Raw genomic sequence first — 16,114 nt, 5'->3', positions numbered from 1 at the left:
CACATTTTTTGATCACTATTGATGATGTTATCTCTAAATTCCGCGATTTTTTCACATTCCATTATATAATGACGCAAAGTATGCGAATAGTGGGATTGGGTGGTTACAGGTAGGAGCTGCCTTGTATGGGCCAATAGGCCTTCTGCAGTTACCTTTGGTCTTATGTTCACACCCACTCAACTGGGCGGCAGCTTTACAGTCATGTGCATGCATTACCTACAGTAAGCAAATTTTGGATACTTCGCTAAGATTTCGGGCAGCACATCATTACGAATGAAGTACTTACACATTTTTTGATCACTATTGATGATGTTATCTCTAAATTCCGCGATTTTTTCACATTCCATTATATAATGACGCAAAGTATGCGAATAGTTCTGCTGACAGAGTTTACATTTAGTTAGTTAGTTTAGTTCATTTAATATGCACCCCATACCCATCTTGTGGGCGGTAGTGGAAAGGGTTACAGAGGCACATAATGGGCTCAGGGACTGAACCCCACAATTCATTTAGCTAAGCAAGTTACATCCCTCATATTATAGGGTACAAAATAAATGGACGAATCTTTCTTAAAAAAAATATAAATTAACAATAATTTATGGAAGAAACGTGTAGTGTAGAAACGTTTGTGTTATAGAGCAAGGCAGTGTGTGTGTGAGAGTGAGAGAGTGAGAGTGAGAGCAGACGAGCAGTGATGCTCCCACAGCCATTGTCACCACAGTACTGTGTGTTCTGCCTCTCATCACCTCTACAAGACAATAACTTCAATATAATCACAAAGGAAAGAACGTGAAGACAGAAGTCAAAGAGTGTTGAACTAGACATTACACTTGGAGTCCAACAATAACATTAGGACGAGTGGTGGCAGTAGAGGAGTGGTTGGTTGTAGGTGCTGGACAAGAGGAAGCTTGGTGGTGGTGGTGAACTGTATGTTTGTTCAAGTGAACACTGGCGCAGAATATGGCTGACTCAGAAGAGGAGGTGGATTATATGTCAGCTGACTTCTTAGCTCAGTGGTGGGTGTTGTCTCCTGGTGTTAATACCACCCTTGGGGCCCCACACTGCTTCTTAAGGCATCTACTTAAGTTTGTTTTGTTTTTAAACCTTTAACTATAGTATTATCGACCGATTTTATGTATTTAATGATTCGATTTATTTTTGTGTAAAATTAGGTTTGAGTTTTCTAAAAGAGCTACAATCAAATCGCACATGGGCATTTTAATAAAGCCCAATTTCTAATTGTCAAAACCCTCTATATCATAAAAGCCAATCTGTGTTAGGTTAGATTAGGTTGGGTAGATTTAGGTAGGGTTGCATTGGTTGGGTTTATGTATGTATGTATGTTTATGTATGTCATTGGTTTGGTTAGGGTTGGGTTAGGGTTAGGTTAGGTTAGGTTAAATTAGGTAAGGTTAGGTTAGGTTAGATTCATGGAGGTTAGGTATCTTCTTTCTTGAGATTATCTTGAGATGATTTTGGGACTTAGCATCTCCACAGCTCAGTCCTCGACCGTGCCTCCTTTTTGTTACACACCCCCAGGAAGCAGCCTGTAGCAGCTGTCTAACTCCCAGGTACCTATTTACTGCTAGGGGAACAGGTGCATCAGGGTGAAAGAAACTGCCCATTTGTTTCCACCTCCGCTGGGAATCGAACCTGGACTCTTAGGACTATGAACCCTTTATGGCTGTCCACTCAGCTGTTAGGCCCCCTATTTAAATTATATATATAATATTTTGCAGTCCCTGTGGTGTAGTGGTAAAGCACTCGCCTGGCGCTTCACGAGCGCTTTGGCCTGGATTCATATCCTGGCTGAGGAGGACTGACCAGGTGCCAATCCTTAACTGTAGCCGCTGTTCACCCAGCAGTGAATGGCTACCTGGTTGTTAAACGATTTGGTGAGTCGTATTCTGACTAGTAATAAAAATAAAATACTTTGGCTTAATGAACTGCAGAATGTTTGACGTGTGCTGTGAAGCAAAAAGTCATAAAAAAAGTACAGTAATGCAGATTATTCGTGGATCAGGAGAGTATTTACTGGGTTTAAAAACGGTCCCAATTCTAATATCGTGCTATATTGTTGCTCCTCTTCAAACACCTAACCTAATGTAAATAATAGTATTTGGTGTTTTATATTTATAATATAATTGTTTACTCTATATACAAGATGTAATTCCTTATGTGTAATTACACGATGAAAGCTACGCTCGTGTTGTCCTGTCTTTCCAACAGAGTACTCTTCAGTCGTGTGATGCTTTGAAACTGCTAATGGGCCTCGTAGCCTGGTGGATAGCGCGCAGGACTCGTAATTCTGTGGCGCGGGTTCGATTCCCGCACGAGGCAGAAACAAATGGGCAAAGTTTCTTTCACCCTGAATGCCCCTGTTACCTAGCAGTAAATAGGTACCTGGGAGTTAGTCAGCTGTCACGGGCTGCTTCCTGGGGGTGGAGGCCTGGTCGAGGACCGGGCCGCGGGGACACTAAAGCCCCGAAATCATCTCAAGATAACCTCAAGATGGTTTTGGCATCCACCGGTGCTACATAGTCTTCTGGCTTGATGCCTTCTCTTGATAATTACTTACTTTTAGCATTCACCACCTTTTTTGCTTGTTCCAACCATCTATGAATGCAGAAGAAAACTAATATTTTTTCAGCACCTTTGTTTCCTTAGCTTGAATTTATTTCCTCTGTTCTTAAAGTTGCAGGTTTCAAGAATTTCTGTTTGTCAATTTTGTTACTATTTTATATATAGTGATCATATTGCTGCTATTAGGACAATATCCAACTCTGGCCCCAGACATTACTCGGTACCCCTACTCAAATCTCTGAATATGTTAGATATTAAGTCACTGCACATTCTCTCATGTGTATTATACATGTATAAAATGCTGAACTGTAATGCCAATCCTGACCTCAAAAGCTTCATTGAAGGTTGTAACAGAACCCATGAGCACCACACCAGAAATAAATACAGTTTTGATATTCCATGAGTACGACTTAATCAATCTAGAAATGCTCTGCAGATCAAGGGACCCAGAATGTGGAATGACCTTCCCGACCATGTTAAAGACTGTACCTCACTCAACCAGTTTAAGATAAAAACAAAGCACTACCTAATAAATTCCCTGTAACCTACCTTACCCCTCTTTGTCAACCCAAGAATGTTTTTTTTTAAACAACGCTGTTTGTTCGACCTAATTGTATCTGTGCTGCTTTTTCAGCCATGTTCCCCCCTATTTATCTTCATTTTTTATTTGTTCTCAACACATTTTATTCTTTATACTCAATTAGTATTAAGCTTTAGTCAATAATGTTTTTCATGCCCGAAACGCTTTGCGTAATAGTGGCTTTAGGCATTGTACGTACTAGCTCTATCTATAAATCGATCAATCTTTGTAAAATCTCTTGTATGTATGTACCTTACCTAAATGAACATTTATTATTTATTATTAATATGCTTCATACAATGCTCCTCATACAATGTACAGCCTCCTTCCAACTGCTGATTTAGATGTTATTGCAGTGTGGCTCATCTTTGGTTCTACTGCTGCAGGTGCTAGTGTTCTGAGGTTCGTGCTCCTGGTGAAGGTAAGAATTCCAAAGTGCCAGTGTCTCCTAAATTCAGTGGAAGGCCTATTGGGGCTCTCAATGTTGGCCCCGTCTGTGCATCCTATTGATGGTGGCCCTGTACAGTACAGTACAGTATCTGGTAATGTCCCAAGGTGGTATTGGGCATGTGTGGCTTTGGGTCAGCTGACTCTGAGCTAATCTCTTCATGGTTACAGGCTGCTCTTCCATTCTTTACATGGTAAACCCTTGTATTTGTTTTTTGTTGGGAATTAGCTTGGAGAGCTACCAAAGGGAGCCCTCCCAGAAATCCAGTGTTGAAAGTACATACAGTACTGTAATGTATTGTCTCTTTCTGATAGATTCTTCAGTGGGTTCCCATTCCCGCTTTGCCCTCGGTTTCATGAAGTTTTTAGGGATTATAGCTTGGAGTGGTACGTGCATGACTAGGGTGACTGGCAGGCACTCTTTGGGTCAACATCTGGTGGCAAATGAGTGTTGCTAACTAGCAACACACAGAGTTCATATCAGGGTTGGTAATGTTGTCCATGCAGTTGCTTGTTTTGGTGTGCTTTATCTTTTATGTAACAAAAATGAAAGAAATGCTTACTCTCTCATCTCCCAACAAAATAAAGAAATTCTACCACATTATGAGTGGGTGTTTAGACAACAACAATGATCATTTGCTTCATTACGTGCAAATATACTTTATTTTCTTTAACCTGTTGCTTGTTTTGTTGTGCTAATACTGTCTGGTGTGTTTCCTTCTTGGCTTTAGGTTCATCTCGGATCTCCAAGCTCCCCTTAACTTGTTAAGAGCCAGATGCTGGTCCTGGCTCCTGGTAGGCAACAGTGAATCTGAAAGGTCTAGTGCATCTCCTTAAGGCTTGCAGGACTGGCATTTAGCTCGGGGAGCTACCGAGGTTCACACCAGAAATGGCAGTTTCATTACATTCAATGCTTGATTTAACATTTTAATCATATTCCTATATCTCTTTTCATTTAGGTAAGAGAATACAGTCAACTTATGCTGTTCATGCTTAAATAATTTTGGTTTATTTGCATTCCTTTTCTTGATGATGATTTTTCAGTGTTGGGAAGGATGACATCAGACCAGGACTTATGTATTCCCATTCCTCCAAACGTCAAGCAGAGATGGAGAAGAAAAAGAGAAAGAAGGATAATGAGCAACGGTCAAGATTTAAATCTGTGAAAGAAGTACAGAAAGAGCGCTTGGAGGAAGGTCTTGGCACTGCTATTAGCTCTTCAAATATAGGCTTCTCAATGCTTCAGAAAATGGGATACACTCCGGGAACAAGCTTGGGAAAACAGAGTAAGTCTTATTTATGGAATAGGGTTCTATTTTTACAGAATACAGTAGTTTGTAACAGTTTATATGAAAAGCTGATATTTTTAATCACTTTGTATCTAATACAGTACACAATTTGTGACATACCATCAGGATACCAAGTGTGGAGTGTCTCCTAAGTGTTGTTGTAATTTCCCTTTTTTATAACACCCATTTTAGTTACGGTATATTAAGTTAAGTTTGCTGGTCAGATTTTAATCACACATTGCATTACACAGTTTAACGCTATATAGAATTAATCTCACGTGTGTCATCATGAAGCAGTTCCTGTTCATCTTTTCCTCTCTTTGAATTGTCTCGCATTTGCAGATCAGGGACGATTAGAGCCTGTTTCTGTTGAGGTGAAATCAGATCGTGTGGGCTTGGGATGGCAGGAAATGATCAAAGACCATCGTAAGAAAAGGGAAGAAAGAAAACTACAAAAACGAAGCAAGCATAAAGATGACGCAGATCCTGAAAAATTTAGGTCGGTGAATTTTTAAATGATGTAGTAGTAGTCAGAAATGTGTGTCAATTCTGCATATACATATTGTTGTATGTTCTTCATAATACTTTTTCCTTGAGGAGCAAGGGTCTGGGGATTCAAGTTCAGTATGTGTAATGCACTAAACATAAATGTATACAATTTATCTCAAATTTTTCTGGAGATTGTTAATTTCTACTCTCTGTGCATCCCTGATGGCTTGAGTTTCTAGGCTATTGCTGCTTGCAGCCTGTAAACCAACATTGCTATAAAATTCTGGTTGACCAAAGGCCTGTAGAAAATAGCTCTTTCTGTAGGCTTCAAGATCTTTGCTTGCTGGAGCAAGATGAGATATTCTGAAGAGTACTTCACTCATAACATTGAACACACTTTAACTGCAGAACTGATTAATTTCTGTGATGAACAACTGGAATAATGCAATGACTTTTTCTTTTAGTTTATATTGAGTTACATTATTTTATGTTCAGTACTCAGTGCTGAATATGTATCTAATTCATTGTGTTGGGACAGCCAGCCACTGTATATATAAATGTTAGGCTTATGTTAAGATCCCCTCCTCCCCCCAAAGTCAAACTACTCACCCTCCCCAGGATGCAACCCCCACAACATGCTGACTAACTCCTGAATACCCATTTACTGCTAGGTGAACAGGGGGCATTAGAGGATAGGAAATGCTGCCAACAATTTCTGCCCCGCCCGGGATTCAAACCCTGTATTCCTAATTGTGAGTCGAGAATGAACCCGACTGTACTACTGGAACCCCATCCAGCTTTAACACCATGGTTCTTTAGGACTTGTTAAGCCTTAACTGATGGACGAAGATTCCAGAATCTTCTCATAATGATTTTATATTTTAAGTGATTACGAGGTAGCATCTGCTAGATTTGTAAAATATATCTACTCTGGTATGATGTATGTATGTATGTTCTTTTTAGTCATTGAATTTGGATTTTATTGTTGGAACTCGTTCTGTGATGGGATTTAGGCTGGGGTCATTTGCTACAGTGAGGGCAATTTTAGCTCTAGGTTAGTTATGGCTATAGAGTACTTTACATGGTTACTGTGAATTTTGCTTGGGTTAGGTTGGGTTTGTAATTGAGGCTTGTTTTAAATTAAGTTATTTTCTGGTTTGAGCCCCCTTGTGGCTCCCTGAAGCTATCATCTCTGATGTGTAGGTGCCATCAGTCATGGAGTTCTTTGGCCTACCAGGGACCCAGAGCTAGAACCTGGTCTCCCTCACAGAGGCACAGGAAGCCATTTATATATAAAGTTATTCATATATGCCACCACTGAGGAAGACAACCAGAAAGTCGGTGAGACAAAAACCACAGCCGACTTCCTCCGAGACCTGCAGACTCGAAGATGGCCATAGAACTTTGCAAACTATGTAAACAAATGATTGAAAATGTTATGAATCTAGCACCTGTTCATTTGGCCCACACTTCCACTCACTAGGGAGGGGAGGGTGGGGAGTACAAGGTAGGTGGCAGCCACGGCTCACAGGCTGCTTTGCCGTCAGTTTTGCTCTGCTGTTTGCTGGTGCCAGGTCTGCCACTGTCACTCGGGTTTCAGTTTTTTTCTTGGATGGTCTTTTGCTCTCATAGCTGTTCCTTGTTTTTTTGTGTGTGTGTTGAACAGGAGTTTAGTGCACTTGGAGCTGCACGTGTTCAGGGTTTCCTTCCCTTCTTTTCTGGCAAAAATTGAGTCTGTTGGTGTCTGGAAGGATCCATTGGTTGATGATGTTTGATTGCTTTGGCTTGGGGTGCATCATGTTTTGCGTCTGGTGGCAGCTCTCTGTCGCTATCTTCATGCCACTGCTTCTACATCAGTGGATGCCTTGTGGATTGATCCTGTTTTCTTGATCCCCTTTTCCAAGGTCCATCTTTCTCAGGTCGTCTACAGTGTCATTGAGTCTAGCCAGCCTGTAGTCTACCCTTGTGCCCATGACATTAATATGATATGCCACTTTCAGCTGTTTTCACTATTATGTCCTGGGGCTGCTATATGGACACGGGTTTTGGAGGTCGTCCAGAGTTCAGGCAGCCCGGTAGCTAGTCAGTGTTCCTGGGCCTAGGCGCCTGTTTTGTCTTTGGTTGGCTTCCTTGGTCAACTGTCTCTTTCTGTGGGGGAAAGGGAGCCTCTGGGGCTCGCCCAGAGGGCGTTTCATTTCTGTTTTTTCGTTCTGATACCTGCAGTGCTTCCTCCTCCCTGTTAAGTGCCCCTGTATTCCTTCCCCATGGGTAGTTAACTTCAGGGAGCCATAAGGGTGCATTCCCCAGAAAACCAGCATTGAATGTAATGAAACACCAATATCTGGGCGAACCCTAGTGGCTCCCTTACACCTGACCCACCCAGGGAGTCGGACTTCTGCCATCATTTGTCGAACCGACGGTGGAGTGGCCTGTGAGCTGTGGTCTGTTCCCTCCTTCCCACAAACGATGGGGGGATGGGTGGGATAAATGAGTGGGCGCTAGTTTATAACATTTTCGATCATTTGTTTACATAGTTTGGGGAGTTCTATGGCTGTTTTCGAGTCTGCAGGTCTCGGAGGCAGCCAGCTGTGGTTTGTATTGTCATGTTGACTTTCTGGGTGCCTTCCTCTATGGTAGCATAAATGAAAAACTTAATATATAAATGCCATGGCTTCTTCTACCTCTGTGAGGGAACCAGGCTCTGGGTCTTTGGTAGGCTAGAGAACTCCGCAACTGATGGCAACTAGTAGATGGTACCTACATCAGAGATGGTAACTTCGAGGAACAACCGGGGCTCACCCAGAAATTAGCATTTCATTACATTCGATGCTGGATTTTTATCTTGTTTATTCCGTTGAATAAATGTGGAGTTAAAACTTAGAAAAGTGTTATGGAAGAGAAGGGAATTATCTGGGAAAGTGCCGAGCCATTACGACTATAGCACTGGGAAGGGATCAGGATAAGGATTTGGGACGGGGGAAAGGAATGGTGCCCCAACCACTTGGACGGTCTGGGATTAAACGCCGACCTGCATGAAGTGAAACAGTCACGCTACCTTCCACCCCAAGTGTTATGGAGCTAACATGTGTTAACACTTTCGCGCTTTAGATTAGAGATAACTCGTCACCGTTTTTTTCTTACGATTCCGCATAACAGCCTAGTTTTCTCGTCCATCGAAAAAATATTTCTATAAATTCCATTTTTTAACCGAAATGGATGGGGATACTCTCAGATTTTTCTCCATGAAATTCCCGTCCCGTTCATGAAAGGTGTTGATCATTTTGATCAAATGGTCAAATATTATGAGTTTGCAAGAAAAACCCACAAATGGACCAAGAAGATCACTTTCTATTTTCTGCAAATGGCCATGCACAATGCATACACATTGTATAACCACTACTCAACAGATACAAAAAAACTAACACTATTAGAGTTTCACGCAGTAGGAATAAAAGCCTTATTGGCGTGGAACAGCGAGGAATGGCCAACAACAACAAGTATACCACATGTTCCCGACATAGATGCCAGCGCAGCTCCTCCTGCTGACGCGGCAGTTTCAACACCCGGCACATCTGGTGCGAGGCATCCTCTGTTCACCTCAACACCTCAAGCCCACTCATCAACCACAAATTCTGAAATGGACATTGAGGACATAAAACCACTTGATGTTTCTGATTTCATAGAAGATTCTACTACAAGTTTGGTGGTTCCTGTAGAAGACAATATTCCTCCAGTGCATCCAAGAAATACAAGAATTATAGATTCAGAACAACGTTCTCAACTACAAGTTGACGCATGAACTCGTGCACTTGGCTAAAAAAAGAAGATGCCGTGTTTGTTTCAAGTCTGGCAAAAGGAGGGACGTGATATATGGATGTAAAACTTGTGATGTGGCACTGTGCGCTGCGCCTTGCTACACAAGGTACCACCGAAGAAAGATATTTTGGGTGGAGAAAAAATAACCACCGGCAACAGCTTCACTCCACCTAAGAAACATCAGATGAGCAACTTCAGGATCAGAAGCCTGAAGATGGTGGAGTGAAGAAAAAATGCTCAACTGTTGATCTTCAATCAACATAGACAGGGTAAGTACACCTATTTGTAATTTTTTATCATCTATAAGAAGTTATATTATATACGTTTTGTAGAGAATTTATTTGCGAATTTTTTGGTACCAGAATGAATAATATATCACATAAACTTCTATGAGTAAAAAAAAAAAAAACACGAAGTATGTTTGGGGGTGTGGCTCTGGGTGTGGCGGGCGTGTGGCAGTGGGTTCCCTTTAGCCGTTGATATATCCAACACGTGGGAAATATTTGTATGTGTTATGTATATGTCTGTGTAGGGAATTTTACTGCGATCACTGTCATACAAATTATAAAATGTTTCAACAAGTATAAACATGACAAACATCAAACGAACGAAAACAATGCGTTCGTTTCTGCCGCGAACGCATACTGAGCGACGTGGTTCTATATTTGGCGCTTCTCTTACACATGCTTTGTACAAATGTTATACATTTCATCTTATAGAAAATTTTATTGCGAACACATTGGTATAAAAAAGAAATACATACATAGAAAAGTAGGGTCAGGAAACGTATAAATGTATAAACTTTCCAAGCATGATTTCCCCCCTGTGTTTTCACCAGTGCGCTCGCGGCTAACTACTCTCCACTTCACACACTCTTGCGGGTGGGCAATTACCTATATTAAACATTCATATGCACATGTCCGCGTAGAGAATTTTATTGCGATTCCAATGATACCAAAATTAGCGATGTAGGACAACTGTAGGCTTCGCAACCATTAAGAGAGTGGAAACATTTTGTTGCTGTTTGGCACTCTCGGCGAGTGATCTGCATAGTTTTTTTTTGTGTTGATACTCCTTGTGCTTGGGCGGCATTTTATAGGTATGCTCTTATAGACAATTTCATTGCGAACACAGTGATACCAAATTTAAATACGTGCGCCTTCAATTATTGTCAGGACAGTCAAAAGAGTGTACACTTTTTCGGTCTTACCGCGTAGGCGCGCGAAGTGCCGAAAGCATCTGGGGTATTGATTTTTTTTGAGCACCGAGAGCGCGAAAGTGTTAACAAATTTTAAGGATATATAGCTTCTTTGACATGGGCTAAAAATCACAATCTTTAAGAACATACACTGCTAAACAGAGTATTGAACAGCTGTGGACCTCTGATGTTCAGACAGTGCTCTCTGATTGTGCCAATGGCACCTTTACACCTCACTGGTTCTGTTCTACATTTCCTTCGATATCTTTTGTTCCAGTGTGTTGTTGTTCTGCTGTGAAAATTTGGGGCTTGGCCTCTAGTATCTTCCATGTACAGTATATATTATGTGATACCTCTCTCATCTCCTTTCCACAGAGTACATCTTGAGAGCTTTGAGAAGGTTGATACCTGGTTGATGGAGTTCTGGGAGTTCTTCTACTCCCCAAGCCCGGCCCGGGGCCAGGCTTGACTTGTGAGAGTTTGGTCCACTAGGCTGTTGCTTGCAGCGGCCCGCAGGCCCACATACCCACCACAGCCCGGTTGGTCCGGCACTCCTTGGAGGAATAAATCTAGTTTCCTCTTGAAGATGTCCACGGTTGTTCCGGCAATATTTCTTATGCTTGCTGGGAGGACGTTGAACAACCGCGGACCTCTGATGTTTATACAGTGTTCTCTGATTGTGCCTTTGGCACCTCTGCTCTTCACTGGTTCTATTCTGCATTTTCTTCCATATCGTTCACTCCAGTGCGTTGTTATTTTACCGTGTAGATTTGATACTTGGCCCTCCAGTATCTTCCAGGTGTATATTATTTGATATCTCTCTCGTCTTCTTTCTAGTGAGTACATTTGGAGGGCTTTGAGACGATCCCAATAATTTAGGTGCTTTATTGCGTCTATGCGTGCCGTATATGTTCTCTGTATTCCCTCTATTTCAGCAATCTCTCCTGCTCTGAAGGGGGAAGTGAGTACTGAGCAGTACTCAAGACGGGACAACACAAGTGACTTGAAGAGTACAACCATTGTGATGGGATCCCTGGATTTGACAGTTCTTGTAATCCATCCTATCATTTTTCTGGTTGTCGCAATATTTGCTTGGTTATGCTCCTTAAACGTTAGGTCGTCAGACATTATTATTCCCAAATCCTTTACATGCTGTTTTCCTACTATGGGTACATTTGATTGTGTTTTGTACTCTGTTATTATGTTTAAGGTCCTCATTTTTACCGTACCTGAGTACCTGGAATTTATCACTGTTAAACATCATGTTATTTTCTGATGCCCAGTCGAAAACTTTATTAATATCAGCTTGAAGTTTTTCAATGTCTTCAGCTGAGGTAATTTTCATACTGATTTTTGTGTCATCTGCAAAGGATGATACGAAGCTGTGACTTGTATTTTTGTCTATATCTGATATGAGAATAAGGAAAAGCAGCGGTGCAAGGACTGTACCCTGAGGTACAGAGCTTTTAACTGCACTTGGACTAGATTTTATATGGTTGACCGTTACTCGCTGAGTCCTGTTTGACAGAAAACTGAGTATCCAGCGTCCTACTTTACCGGTTATTCCCATTGACTTCATTTTGTGTGCTATCACGCCATGGTCACATTTATCGAAAGCCTTTGCGAAGTCCGTGTATATCACATCAGCATTCTGTTTTTCTTCTAATGCCTCAGTGACTTTATCGTAGTGCTCAATTAGCTGTGAGAGGCACAATCTTCCCGCTCGAAATCCATGTTGGCCTGGGTTGTGAAGGTCATTGGTCTCCATGAAATTGGTGACCTGACTCCTAATCACTCTCTCAAATACTTTTATGATGTGCGATGTTAGTGCAACTGGTCTATAATTCTTTGCCAATGCTTTGCTCCCTCCCTTGTGTAGAGGGGCTATGTCTGCTACTTTAAGTGCATCTGGTATCTCCCCCGTGTCCAAGCTCTTCCTCCACACTATACTGAGTGCCTGTGCTACCGGCACTTTGCATTTCTTTATAAATATTGAATTCCATGAGTCTGGACCTGGGGCCGAGTGCATGGGCATGTTTTCAATTTCTCTTTCAAAATTTAGTGCGCTCGTGTTGATATCAGTTATATTTACAGGGGTTTGAATATTCCGCATAAAGAAATTGTCTGGATCTTCCACTTTCATGTTGTTTATTGGAGTGCTAAACATGTCCTCATACTGCTTTTTTAGGATTTCACTAATTTCTTTGTCATCCTCCGTGTATGAACCTTCACTTGTACGAATAGGTCCAATACTGGCAGTGGTTTTTGCTTTTGATTTCGCATATGTGAAGAAATATTTTGGATTTTTCTTTATTTCCTGAATTGCTTTCTGTTCTAACTACCTTTCTTCAGTTTCATATGAGTGTTTCAATTTCCGCTCGATTTCTTCAATCTCCCTATTTAAATTATTCCTTCTTTGACGGGAAATTCGTGTCTCCATAAGCAGTTCCGTTATTTTTTTCCTGCGTTTATAGTGTCGTCTGCGTTCTCTTTCTACGTTAGCTCTCTTTCTGGCTTTCCTCAAAGGAACATGTTTCAGACAGACTTGATACACTTCCGAAGTCAGTTTTTCTATTCCTTCTGTAGGACTTGTATTACTTAGAACAGTTTCCCTTGGAATGTTTGTAAGTTCCCTGTTTATTATCTCCCAGTCTATCCTTTTATTATTAAAACTGAATTTATTGAATAGCCCCTCTTGCTTTATCAACGTTTTAGGTCTATTCTGAGTATTGATGGTCGTTTACACTTCAATGAGCTTGTGATCTGAGTATGTGGTATCTGATATCGTAATGTCTCTGATAATGTCTTCATTGTTCGTAAAGACCAGATCTAGAATATTTTCATTTCTCGTTGGCTCCGATATCTGCTGATTGAGTGAAAATTTGTCAGAGAATTTAAGTAGTTCTCTAATCTGTGGTTGGTTAGATCCTGATAGATTTCCTGGTATAATATTATTGTTTGCTATTTTCCACCTGAGAATAGGCAAGTTGAAGTCACCTAGGAAGATAATATCAGGTATCGGGTACTCCAAATTATCAAGGCTATTCTCTATTTTGTTTATCTGTTCTGTGAATTCCTCAGCCGTTGCATCTGGCAGTTTGTATATTATAATAATCACTAAATTTATTTTCTCTATTTTTAATCCCAGTACCTCTACCACCTCATTTGTAACGTTTAGGAGCTCCGAGCATACAAGGTCTTCCCTAATATACAGTCCCACTCCTCCATGTGACCAAATTTTCCTATCACACCTGTATAGGTTATATCCTGGAATCCAGATCTCACTGTCCAACAATTTCCCTGCATGGGTTTCTGTGAAAGCTCCAAATACTGCATTTGACTCCGTAAGGAGGCCATTTATGAACTGTACTTTGTTGTTTGTTCTTGTTTTCAGTCCTTGTATGTTGGCAAAGATGAATGAGGTTACTCTATTAGTGATAGTTTGAATGGGAGACTTTTTCGGCAAGCCCATTATGCGTTGACATAGGCATGGACATAAACTACTGGGAAGGTCCCAGTAGTTTAGGTGGTTTATCGTGTTCATGCTCTCTGTATTCCTTCTATTTCAGAAATCGTTCCTGCTCTGAAAGAGGAAATGAATACTGAGCAATACTCTAGCTGGGACAGCACCAGAGATATAAATAGAATTAGCATTGCTGTAGGGTCCCTGGATTTGAACTTCTCATAATTCACCCTATTATTTTCCCGGCTGTTGCTATATTTGCTCAGTTATGTTCACTAAATATCAGGTTGTCAGACATCATAATTCCCAAATCTTTAACATGTTGTTTTTCTTGAATTTCTGACTATGTCTTGTATCCTGTGTTTCATTGAAGTTCCTCGTTTCCACCATACCCAAGTGCCTGGAACTTATCACTGTCAAACATCACGTTATTTTCCCTTGCCCATTGAAAGACTATTAATATTGGCTTGTAATTTTTCAGTGTCTTGTACAGAGGAAGTTTTCATGTTAATTTTTGCATCTTCAGCAAATGATGACACGAAGCTGTTGCTAGTATTTTTCTCTGTATACGAGATAAGAATGAGCAAGAGCAGTGGTGCAAGGACTGTGTCCTGGGGTACAGAGCTTTTCACTGCAATTGGACTTGATCTTATTAGATTGACTGTTTTTTGCATTCTTTTTGACAGAAAATTGAAAATCCAATGCCCCATTTTACCCATTATTCCAATTGATCACATTTAATGGGCTATCATCACACTTATCAAATGCCTTAGCAAAATCTGTGTATACAACATCTGCATTTTGTTTTTCTCATGACATTTATGCGAGTGTCATAGTGATTGAGTAGTTGCGAAAGACAGAATCTTCCTGCTCTAAATCCCTGTTGATCTAGATTGTGAAGTTTATTATTTTCTGTAAAACTGGAGATTTGATTTCTAATCACTTTAAAAAACTTTTGTTATATGTGATGTTAGTGCAACTGTCTATAGTTTTTAGCCAAGGCTTTGCTACCTCCCTTGTGCAGTGGAGCAATATCTGCTGATTTAAGTGTTGCTGGCATCTTCCCTGTATCCAGGCTCCTTTCTCCATATTATACCGAGTGCTCGTGCTACTGGTACTTTACATGTCTTAATGAATATAGAGTTCCACGAGTCCAGACCTGGGGCTGATTTCATAGGCATGCTGTCAAATTTGCTTTCAAAGACTTGTGTGTTTGTGTTAATATCAGTTACATTGTCTGTGGATTTGGATGGCCTTTAATAAAGAAGCTGTCTGAGTCGTTCTCTTTCATGTTGTTTATTGGGATGCTAAACACAGCCTCATATTAGTCTTTTAGGATTTCACTAATTTCTTTGTCATCTTCTGTGTACGAACCTTCGGTTGTAAGTATAGGTCCAATACTGGAGGACTCTTTTTGATTTTGATTTTGTATATGTGAAAAATATTTGGGATTTTTCTTTATCTCTTGTATAGCTTTCTGTTCCAGTTTCATTTACTCAGACTGGTATGATTTCTTCAGCAAAAGCTTTAATACTAAAAGCTGAGTACAGTAACTGTATTTTGAGATTTAACAGGTAATATAAGTAACATTTAATTCACAACAATATTCGTCTAAAATAAAGATTTATTTATAGTTTTGGTATGTTGATGTGTTCTTATTGAAATCTGAGACATTTGTCTTTCATAACTAATTTTATTTATAACAGGGCAAGGCTGCACCTTCAAAGGATAGAAAAATTTATACAACAGGACTTGAAGAAAAGCCAGCGCATCTGTCATCAAATGGACTCCAAACAGGTGAAACATTTTTAGTCCTTTTTGTATATTTTTTACTTATGTATTTATGCAGGCGATGAGTCACAATAACGTAGCTAAAGTATGTTGACCAGACCACACACTAGAAGGTGAAGGGACGACGACGTTTCGGTCCGTCCTGGACCATTTGAAAGTCGATTGTCAATCGACTTGAGAATGGTCCAGGACGGACCGAAACGTCGTCGTCCCTTCACCTTCTAGTGTGTGGTCTGGTCAACTTATGTCTTTATGTTGCAGCCCCACCAGTTGCCAATATTGGGAGTAATTAGCTATAAAACACCTGTGACGATTGGCCCACACAAACTTGAGTTGATATGCTGTGTGGAATGTTAAGGATTTTGAGAAGCAAAAGAAATTAAAAGGGGGTGAAAGTTTTTAAAGAATGAAAGTTTATTGAGCTAACTGTTGGTCGAGGTAGGTCATCCTTGGAGCCA

The 16,114-nt window shown here is 40.6% G+C and overlaps 1 protein-coding gene across 2 annotated transcripts in view; it reads left to right on the top strand.

Moving 5' to 3' along the window:
- Positions 1-640: 640 nt before the first annotated feature.
- The window catches only part of LOC138367659 (G patch domain-containing protein 11-like), a 31,090-nt gene continuing 15,616 nt past the window's right edge, over positions 641-16,114 (top strand). The window contains exons 1-4 of one of the 2 annotated variants that reach the window (XM_069329542.1): positions 641-1,073; positions 4,655-4,896; positions 5,242-5,398; positions 15,572-15,662. In XM_069329542.1, the coding sequence (XP_069185643.1) occupies positions 961-1,073; positions 4,655-4,896; positions 5,242-5,398; positions 15,572-15,662 (603 nt within the window). In that variant the 5' untranslated portion in view covers positions 641-960. The remainder of the gene's footprint in view (positions 1,074-4,654; positions 4,897-5,241; positions 5,399-15,571; positions 15,663-16,114) is intronic. The other variant, XM_069329543.1, reaches the window with a different exon arrangement.

The sequence above is a fragment of the Procambarus clarkii genome, chromosome 22 (genome assembly GCF_040958095.1).
Source record: "Procambarus clarkii isolate CNS0578487 chromosome 22, FALCON_Pclarkii_2.0, whole genome shotgun sequence".
Taxonomy (NCBI): domain Eukaryota; kingdom Metazoa; phylum Arthropoda; class Malacostraca; order Decapoda; family Cambaridae; genus Procambarus; species Procambarus clarkii.
This window is presented reverse-complemented; position numbering and strand designations above follow the sequence as displayed.